This window comes from Mauremys mutica, chromosome 19, assembly GCF_020497125.1.
Source record: "Mauremys mutica isolate MM-2020 ecotype Southern chromosome 19, ASM2049712v1, whole genome shotgun sequence".
Lineage (NCBI taxonomy): Eukaryota > Metazoa > Chordata > Testudines > Geoemydidae > Mauremys > Mauremys mutica.
This window is the reverse complement of record NC_059090.1, coordinates 5,669,375-5,679,606: the sequence shown is the minus strand read 5'-3', so window position 1 is coordinate 5,679,606 and position 10,232 is coordinate 5,669,375. Positions and strand designations below refer to the sequence as shown.

The 10,232-nt window shown below is 58.7% G+C and overlaps 1 protein-coding gene across 1 annotated transcript; it reads left to right on the top strand.

Annotated features, from left to right (window-relative positions):
* The first annotated feature begins 990 nt into the window (after positions 1-990).
* LOC123352880 (C-C motif chemokine 4-like) lies at positions 991-3,800 on the top strand. Its single transcript, XM_044993367.1, has 3 exons — positions 991-1,239; positions 1,933-2,047; positions 3,161-3,800. Exons 1-3 carry the CDS (start codon positions 1,167-1,169, stop codon positions 3,264-3,266), a joined length of 294 nt encoding a protein of 97 aa, XP_044849302.1. The 5' UTR covers positions 991-1,166; the 3' UTR covers positions 3,267-3,800.
* The last annotated feature ends 6,432 nt before the right edge of the window (positions 3,801-10,232 follow it).

Sequence of the window (10,232 nt, the reverse complement as noted above, 5' to 3'; positions counted from 1 at the left end):
TGGTTAGCCCAAGCCTGGCCGAAACAGCCTCCAGGACGCAGCATGGCAGGCCCAGAGGGCGTGAGCGGCCCGGCCCAGTGCTGCTGAGAGGTGACTGGAAACCTCCAGGTGCCACCCAAGGCGAGTGAGATGGGCCAGAGTTGACCTGATTGAGGCTGACCTGCCTTCACCTGAGATGTTCCTGCAGGTGAACAGCAAGGGTCCAGCCCAGCTGCTGCACGTCCACAGAGCTCCCCCTGCATCAGTGGACAAGGATGTGGGGTCCTGAGACTCTTTACGTCCAGGGTCGGGGCTTCTCCTCACACTTGGCCGTCCTTGCGCCCAGGCCTAGCCCTTGCTCACACTCCTGCTGGATCGAGGTCACAGCTATCCACGTGGTTAACAAGCGCCGCTACACAGACAGATCCATGGTTCTCCACACTCCACACTCAGCTCGGGGGTTTGTGACATTTACAACTAGACATGACAAGGGGTAAGAAGTTATAGAAGTGGGAACAATCATTGGTAACCCTGTGTTTCTCTGGGTGTGCTTTGCTGCGGTGACTCAAGGGTTAATGAGTTTGAGAGCACAGGCACCTGCCCTAAGCTATGTGCCTTCCTTGTGCAGACATCCTGTAAGGTCCCTTCGGCCCAGGGGATCTGGAGGGGGCCTAAGCTACAAGGACGCTGCATAGAAATGCAGAGCCATTCTCCTGACTCACACTGACCATCAGACCAGTTGGGTCCTCTTAGCTCAAACTCCAGAGCACAAAAGTGCGTGAGGCTAGGGGCACGGACAAAGGGGGCTGCAGGGAGAAACCCTAGGAACAGCAAAGCTCAGGCAGAAGATAATGTTTGCGGTTACAGTTTAAGCTGACAATAACAAGGCGAGCTCCTGGCTGCAGGACAGTTTGGAGGGCCTCCAGCACTAGAAGCAAAGGAGACATATCACTCCTTCACCAGGATCATTTGGGAAAGAAAGAAAATCCCCATCTCTCTGTGGATTGAGAAATGGATATTGGCTGGTTCCTCCCTGTCCACGCATGCAGCTGAAGCCGGATCCTTTCCCATCCGCCCACAGCAGACCACCCCGATAAAAGCAGCCCGGGGAGGCAGATCCAGCCAGAAGGCTCCTCTGCAGCTGAATCCTGCTCACCGGCCCCAGCAGGACCCTCCTCCATCTCACCATGGCAAAGGCAACTGGGCTTGTCTGCGCGCTTCTCCTGCTGGCTTCGTTCTGCTGCCAGAGCCTGGCTCAGAGTGAGTACAGGTGCCCTCTGCCGCGGCCTCCATGGGGAGATAGGACCTGGGTCAGGGAGCACCATGGGATCTCAGTGCAGAGTCAAGATGGGGAGAGATGTCAGGGCATGGCTGGGATATGGGGGGCAGAACACAGGGGTCCCAGACTGCCCCTCACCAGATGGTCCCACTCTCTGAACACTGCACATGCAGAGTGACTCTGTGACAATGGCACCATGGGGCGGTGGGTCCCTCTTGGGGACTCTGGCTCAAACAGGCTCAGGTTATGGGGAGGAGCTGCTCTGAGCGGCAGACTCTGCCTGGACTCTGCAAATCCAGGAGCCACTGACGGTTTCCCCAGGAGTGAGGATCCTGCCAGGACAGCCGAGCTGGCAGGCATGTGGCTGAGGCAGAGCAGAGCCCTCCCATCGAGGTGTATTAGCTCCACAGTGTTCACTAGGGCAAACTTCTTCTGGCGGCTCCAGTCAATAGGGCAGGCTCTGATTTACGCCGGCTGAGAATGTGCTAACCCAGAGGGGTTATCACGGGGAGAGCTGAGTGAGGGGAGAATCGGACCCAAGCTACTGCGACCTAGGGCCACAATTAGCCAGCCAGCCAGGAACAGCTCAGGCAGATGCTCTGGGCCCATTCAGGGGATATGGGGTCCCATCTAGGTAACTTCACCCTCATGTGAGCTGCTTTCTGCCCCATTAGAGGCTCCTGGCGCACCGAACAAGTGCTGCTTCAAGTTCCAGACAAGCAGGATCAAGAAAGGCAACATCGTTGGCTGGTTCCTCACCAACCCCGAGTGCTCCCACCGCGCCGTGGTGTGAGTATCCCCACACACAGGGCCCCGGGGGATGAGAGAGACGCAGGGGAGGAGACAGAGAGAGGGAGGAACACAGCTGGCCAGAAGAAGGAGAGGGTGACAGTGAGGGGTGAGGGGATTAATGGGGGGCGCACCAGGGGAGGGGTCGATGCCGTGAGCCAGCCGATGCAGCTGCACATACGAGGGCTCCTTGCAAATGCTTGGACGCCCTGTAGCCAAACGTCCCCGGCCTTTCCTGCTGCTCCCTGGGACGTCCCAGCCAAGGCCACCTCTGCCCTGCACTCGGATTTAGCCCTGCCCCATGGGAGTGCCAGCTCGCAGCCCCTGAACAAGCACCAACCCAGCTGCCTTTGCTGGGGCAGAGGGAGACATTTGGGCTGCTTAGAATCCAGGTCCTGGCTTTCCTGTGAGGTGGCTCACGAAGACACTGGAGTAGCCTGGCTGTGGCTCTTCGAGCAGTTAAAGGCTCATTTCAGCAGGCACTCTGCTCCCAGAGACGGCCAACATCAGCCGTGGGGAGATGAGTTCCCTCTCCAGCCATTATAATTGGAGATATACCAATATCCTAGAGCTTGAAAGGTCATCGAGTCCAGCCCCCTGCCTTCACTAGCAGGACCAATTTTTGCCCCGGATTCCTAAGTAGCCTCCTCAAGGATTGAACTCACAACCCTGGGTTTAGCAGGCCAATGCTCAAACCACTGCACTATCCCTCCCACTCATTCCTACAGCTATGCCGGGCCTGACCCTGCTCTCACGCCCCCGGTGTAAATCAGGAGCCGCCCCATTGCAGTCAGGGAAGTGGCTCAGGTGTAAAACCCAGTCCCGGGGCCAGGTCACCAATGGCTCGGCCTCGGCGCGCACAGCTGGGGAAGGGTTTTTGGGTGAGCTCAGCAGGCAATGTGCGCCCGATGCGCCGAGCTCTTTGGCCAATCTGGCCCCAGCTTTGGGGGCTGGCTGAGCGTTTCAAAGTCATATGGAGCCAAGTCCCATTGACTTGGGCACCTTTGAAACTCTCACCTGCGGAGCCCTTCGGAAAATTGGTGCCCCCGTCATTCTAACAGTGCTCAGTCTCAACACAGCCCCTCGCTAACCCAGCTCCTCCTGCTCCTGCAGATTCAAGACTCGAATGGGCAAAGAGATCTGTGCCAACCCTGACAAGCCGTGGGTGAAGAAATACCAGGGGTTCTTCCAGCCGAATTCCCTGTCTGTCCCCAGCTAGACGATCCGGGAGGGGAGAATCCTGGAGACCAGCCCCCAGCTCTGTAACCCACACACGCAGCTGCAAACGTCTCTTGCTAGCTTGACTTTTAAGCCTTTAACAGAAACCTGCTTCTTTTGTCCTACCCCGGTGCAGGATCTGAAACTCCAGGGGAGCCGCTCCCGGCTCTCTGACTCAGCCCATCTCAGGGGAGGGCTGTGGGCACAGAAAGTGGCGCCTGATGTTGCTGGCAGCTCTGCTGGGATGCAGCGTCTCCAGCCGGGTTTAGCAGCCCCCCGAGTACACCTCCTCCAACAAGGTCCCCATGGGGTGTGTGTCTGTACCACGGCGGGGTCACCTCCTGGGGGGGGGGGGCTCTGCAAAACCGTCTAGGGGAGCAGATGTTCTGTTCTCATGGGAAACAGGGTGCCCAGATCCCTCAGCAGTTTTAAAATTCCCAGCCCTACCCTGCAGGCCCAGATTGTAGCCTGGTTAGACCAGGCCGTCCTCCTCCCCATGGCCCAGCAGGAGAGTTCCTTCCAGGGACCTGGGACAACCTCCTGGTCTCCTCGGTAGCCACCAGCACAGGAAGGGCCCATCCCCACAGGACAGTGATGCAGGCAGGAGTTCAGGAGCCCACAGACACGTGTCTGTTAAGGCTGGCACAAGGGGCAAACTCCCCTGAGCTCCCCCAGAGCCATGGCCTGGCACGCTTGTCCTTCCCCCCGGGGACGAGCCGCCCCCTTGAGGCTCTTCTCCAGAGCTGTGTCCCACCTGGTCTGCAAAGCCCCGCAGGCGACCCTGCCCCAGCCCGGTACAAACCCCTGAGCAGTGACGCAGACAGCAGGTGACGGCATCCAGCCGAGCAGAGGGAACAGGGAGCAGCTGTGTTGCCTCATGCTATGCAGACTCAGTGAAACACGTCCCCGCCAAGCCAGTGAGGGAGACACCCAGCCAGACACTGTTAGCTAAACAACACTTCCTGTGCAGATCCCACGTCCCCCTGACTTTTTAGTATCATTCTGGGGTAAGAAATGTCAAACACAATGCTGCAAGCTTCATATGTACCTGTGTGTAAGCATATGGGTGCGTACGTGGGCATTTGATTCTGGAAAGGCCTCGCAATACTGTTGTTGGCTTCCTTGTCTATGTATCAAAATATACAAATATATAAACCATGAAATCAATGAAGCGTTTGTGCCAGTTTGGGGGATCTGATGACTCCGGTGGGTTTGTAAAATCGCTGTGTCATTGAATGCACATTGAATATGGAGCCAGTCATCTGTCACCTCCCTCCCAGACCAGGGACTGTGGAGAGTCATTAGCACCCATTGAAATGGAAGCGCAGTAGCATGGCTGAAGCCTGGGGGAACCACTTGGCCCAAGTTTGTCTGCAGGGATGGGGGTTGGTGAAAGGTCCCCAGAAGGGGAACTAGCATGTAAAATCTCCGAGGAGCCCACGCTGGGACCGGGAGAGGAACAAAGCGACAGGCTCTTGGAGGGAGAGGGAACTGTTTGACTTGGAGAGGAGGCGAGAGGAAGCTGCCTGGAGAGGTCAGTGAGGTTCGGGAGAGAAGCCTGACCTGGAGATGTGGAGTCCCAGGATGGAGCAGGAACCCCGAAAGGACACGGATTCAGATCCCGAAGAATGCTCTGAGTGATGAGGAATGGGAAGCAGGGATCCACGCGCTGGTGTTTTGTATTTTGCCTGGATCTGCACATCTCTTATGCTGTCTAAAGTGAAGTGTGATTGTGTTAGAAACCGCACGCAAGGTCTCTGCCTGCTTCAACCGTGGTGCGTCCCTGCAGGGGTTAACTGTTCGCCGGGTGCCTGCAGGATGGAGCTCCGGGAGGGGTGTGCCGAGGCTGCTGGGGGAGCTGGCAAGAGTCTCAGGGCTCAGAAGAGGACGCTAGATGGAGGATCAGCACCCTGGGAATGTGTCTCGAGACCCAAAGCCAGAGGCAGTGTCTGGCCTGGGCTCAGACTCAACATGCCCAAAGCACCTGGGTCCAGCGTTGGGACGCAAACACAGCAGCCTGGCGAGTGTCCGGAGGGGGCGCTTGACCGGGGCTGGGGCAATGGAGAGCTGAACACCCAGCCAGGTGCTCGGTGCAATGGGGCTCTGCTCCGGGTGGGTCTCTGGGTGTCACTGGGTACAAATTATCCTAACAGCCAATGCTCCCCTCCCCTGGCCTCTTCCCCCAGGCTTTGTCTGGCTCTGAGGGCCCAGGATCTTCCACCCTCACTGGGCCAGCCCTTCCGCCAGGCGTATCCGCGGAAACAGGGGCCTGCTCGCTATGTAAGGTACTGCCCTGTGTGCGGGTGTAGTGTACACCCCCCCAAACACACACACTGTGCTGTACACACACAGCCACAAACACACACACTGTGCTGTACACACCCCCAGCTGCCCCCAAACACACACACACACACACTGTGCTGTACACACACACACACACACAAACACACACACTGTGCTGTACACACCCCCAGCTGCCCCCAAACACACACACACACACACTGTGCTGTACACACACACACACACACACAAACACACACACTGTGCTGTACACACACAGCCACAAACACACACACTGTGCTGTACACACCCCCAGCTGTCCCCAAACACACACACACACACACACACACTGTGCTGTACACACCTACACACTGTGCTGTACACACTGACACCCAAACACACAAACTGTGCTGTACACACCGACTCCCAAACACACACACTGTGCTGAACACACCCACACACACAGTGTGCTGTACACCCCTCCAAACACACACACTGTGCTGTACACCCCCCCCAAAACACACACACTGTGCTGTACACACACACACACAGACTGTTCTTTACACACCCACACCCACAAACACCCACACCCACAAACACACTGTTCTTTACACACCCACACCCACAAACACACACACTGTGCTGAACACACACCCACACTCACAAACACACACACACACACTGCTGAACACACCCAGCTACAAACACACACACTGTGCTGTACACACACACACACACACACACACACCTACAAACCCTGCTCTCCCCTTGCCAGGTCTCGAGCCTGCATCCACTGTCTATACTGCTGTGTTTGTTCCTGTAGCGTGAGCCCGACTTAGCAGACCTAGGCTCTGAGCCTCACTGCAGTGGGTCTTGCTGCTTGGTGGATGTGCCCTGTGGATGCCAGGATGCCCTGGGAGAGGGCAATCCTTGCTGGCAGATGCTAGCCGGGTTCCCTGCTCTGGGTGCCGGCGGATTGTGTCTGAGGGGGAGGCTGCAGCCCGTCCCCCTCTAGCTCCCAGCCCAGCCTCACTGCACTGAGAACCCCTGTCCATGGTGCCAGGAGATCTGAGCCGAGCCCTGCTGCGGTGCTGGAAAGCAGCGGGGCCTAGCGGGGATACAGCTGCACCGGGCACAGGGCTAGGGAGGGGTGAGGCAGGGGCTCAGCTTTTCTCTCTGAGCATGAGCCAGTTATCCCAGGACAGCGCTCGGTTCCTCTGGCGTCTCCACCAGACTCCGGGCAGGGTTTAGAACCAATATCGCCCTGCCACAGCGTTTCCCTGTGAGCCAGATTTCCTGACAGGGACTGACCTACCTCACACGGAAAGGCGAACATATGCGGTGTCCCGCAGCTAGGCAGGGACCCACACCAAACAGCCCCAAGCTGCGGGAAGGTGGCCCCTAGCACAGGCTGGCCCAGAACCATGGATCTGTCTGATCTAGGCAGAGCTGGAAATGCCACCTATTAAGGTTGCCCAACACTTTTTATTCAAAGTCCGTGTTTTCATTTGCTGAGCATTTCCCCAAACTTTAACCATTTCGGCATAAATTTCCCAGGCCAGGTGTCTGCCTCAGGCTGATTTTTTCTGGAGAGTTTCATTGAAAACAATTTCAGCCAGTTCTGACGACGAGGTTGGGAAAACGCAATCGTCTGTCAGTCACTGTCCCATGGCGAAGCGATGGGGCTCAGAGCAGGGGTGTGGCGTTCGGCTGAGGGGGTGCCCTTGGGACAGAGAGAGTTGCGTTTTGTGAAAACCTGCCCTTGGTTAGCTCAGTTACAATCAGGGCCGGCTCTAGGTTTTTTGCCGCCCCAAGCAAAAAAATTTTTGGCTGCCCCCCCCCTGCCCCCAGACATGAGCCCCCCCCCCGCCCACCAGTACCCCCCACTCACACCCCCTGTTGCCCCAGCACTGGCCTCCCCCACAAATGTGGGATCCGCTACCAGCACACTGCAGCCGAGCCCTGGCCCAGCTGCAACTCCGTCCCCATGCGGGTGGAGCTGCTGGGCAGCACGGAGCGGGAGTACTTCCAAGTGGAGGCACGGCTATGGGGTGGCGCAAAGAACACGGCCCCCTCCCTGGGCTTCGCAGCACTGCTGGTGGCCAAGGTGGATCAGTTCGTGCTCACCGCCCTCACCCTCGACATGCTGGCGGCCAAAGACCTGGAGAGCCCCCTGGACCTGCTGCTCTTCAGCCTCACGGTGCCCTGGCCCAGCCCCGGCAGGAGGGAAGGCGAGGATCTCCGGCTGCGGGGCTACCTGCTCAGCACCAACGAGCCCAGTCGGCCACTCACCTCCTCACACACTCCAGGAGCCCCTCGCCGCCATCGCAGCCCGGGCTCGGCTCCAGGAGACCCCGTTTCCCTCCCTCCCCGGCTCCTCACACACACTGGGTAGGGCCGCCCAGAGGATTCAGGGCAAAGCAATTTTGGGGGCCCCTTCCATAAAAAAAAGTTGCAATACTATAGTAACATGTATTTGGAAATGTAAAAAATAACTAGTGAAAATTAATTTGTAATAATTTGAAAATACACCAAATACATTATTTAAAAACATTAAATGCTTTACTGGTCTGTATACATTTGCAATTACAAAATGGGCTGTTGCTGGGTGATGGTTGGTGCCAATGGGCTGTCACTGCCTGGAGGTGGTGCTGCTGTTGCCCAGGGCTGGGTGGGGAGCTGGGCTCTGGGGGGTGCCCGGCTCACAGGGGCTGGGCTCAGGACTGTGAGGAGATGGGGTCGGAGGTTGTCTGGCTCAGAGGGGCTCGCCTCGGAGCTGGGGGTCTGGGGTGGGGGGATGGGGTCGGAGGGTGCCCACCTCAGAGCAGCTGGGCTCAGAGCTGGGGGTCAGGGCAGTGGGGGATGGGGTCGGGGGTGTCCGGATCAGAGGGGCTGGACTCGGAGCTGGGGGTCAGGGCTGTGGGGGGAATGGGGTCAGGGGGATGTCCGGATCAGAAGGGCTGGGCTCAGAGCTGGGGGTCAGGGCTGTGGGGGGAATGGGGTCAGGGGGGTGCCCAGCTCAGAGGGGCTGGGCTCAGAGCTGGGGGTCAGGGCTGTGGGGGGAATGGGGTCAGGGGGGTGTCCGGATCAGAGGGGCTGGGTTCGGAGCTGGGGGTCAGGGCTGTGGGGGGAATGGGGTGAGGGGGGTGTCTGGCTCAGAGGGGCTGGTCTCAGAGCTGGGGGCTAGGGCTGTGAGGCGGATGGGGCTGGGGGAGGTGCCCAGGTCCTAGGGGCTGGGCTTGGAGCTGGGGGTCAGGGCTGGGTGGGGAGGATGGGTTTGGGGGGGTGCCCACCTCAGAGGGGCTGGGGTTGGAGCTGGGGGTCAGGGCTGGGCCTGGGGGGTAATGGGGTCGGGGGGGCCTGACAAACACCTCCCTGAGACCCCCCCCAATCCAACCCCCCTTCCCTGGCCCCTGACCGCCCCCTCCCTGCCCCCGAGTGTCCCTGGGACTCCCTGCCCCTTAGCCACACCCCCCCGCTGCTTACCCCCGGCTCACCGCGCGGCAGCCGCGTGGCTCCGGAGGGGGCTGAGCTCTTCCCGGCTCAGAGCCGCGTGGGGAGGGGGCGGGGCCGTGAGCTCCAGGCTGAGCTCAGCTGCCTCCCTTCGGCCCGGAGCTTGTAGCCCCACCCCCTGGCCACGCGGCTCTGAGCAGGGCGGGGCTCAGCCCCGCCCCCCAGCCAAGCTGCTGCAGCACTGTTTAGGACCCGGGGAACAAGCGGAGGAGGAGCGGCCCGTCCCCTGCAGCCAGGCGGGGCCGCGCTACCGGTAAGGGGCCATCCCTCTCCCCCAAGCGCAGCCGGTAGCGTGGCCCTGCCCGGCTGCAGGGGACGGGCCGCTCCTCGGCTCGCAGCGGCAGGATGAGCTGGGGCCCCAGCCTTTTGCCGCCCCCTATATTTTGCCGCCCTAGGCAGCAGCTTGTTTTGCTGGTGCCTAGAGCCGCCCCTGGTTACAATCCTCTTGAGAACTCACTGGCAGTTGTTGGAAGTTTTTTCAGCTGGGCAAAACACTCTCATTTGCTCCAACCTTGTTACTGGAAACGACGGAACCGTTTTTGCGGAGACTTGCCAATCAAATTCAGCCTGGGGCAGACAACCGGCATGGGGAAAATTCAGCCAAAACGGTTAACGGCCTGTCTGGTTTCCAAATGCTTTAAAGAAGTGACCACAGCCTTACGATACACGTGCCACACGCGTCTGTCTGGTGTACACAAGAGTCTCATTCCTTGGAGGCCATTTCGATGCCTACCTACCGGATCTGTGTGTGCAGCTAGGTATTTAGTGGCCAGATTCTGCTTGCTGACACATGGGTGTAAATCTGGAGTCTTTCCATTGGAGTCCATGGCACTTCACTGCATTTACACCATGAAACGACAGCAGGATTTTGCTCCTGGACATCTAAACAGCTTGACCTGCACCCCAAAAATATTGTGAGGGTATCACCCTCCCAAGGGGGTGGGGCTTTCTCCTCCTCTCGCATCCTGGACGCATAACAGGGAAATGAAGCTGCTACTTCTGCCACTGCAGGGTTTCAGGCCCAGAGAGCGAGTTAGAGACCTGTGAGTGTAGTGGAAGAGGACCCTGGTTCAATCCCCTCTCTCGGTGGGCTATAACAGGGTGTGCTGGCCTAGGACTGTGCTGGGCTCAGTTTCAGGCTCTGCCACAGAGTCCCTTTGTAATCTTGAGCAAG

Coding starts and splice junctions, on each gene's coding strand:
- LOC123352880 (XM_044993367.1), top strand. CDS start 1,167: ATGGCAAAGGCAACTGGGCTTGTCTGCGCGCTTCTCCTGCTGGCTTCG. Junction 1,240..1,932: donor CTGCCAGAGCCTGGCTCAGA/GTGAGTACAGGT, acceptor CTGCCCCATTAG/AGGCTCCTGGCGCACCGAAC. Junction 2,048..3,160: donor TGCTCCCACCGCGCCGTGGT/GTGAGTATCCCC, acceptor CTGCTCCTGCAG/ATTCAAGACTCGAATGGGCA.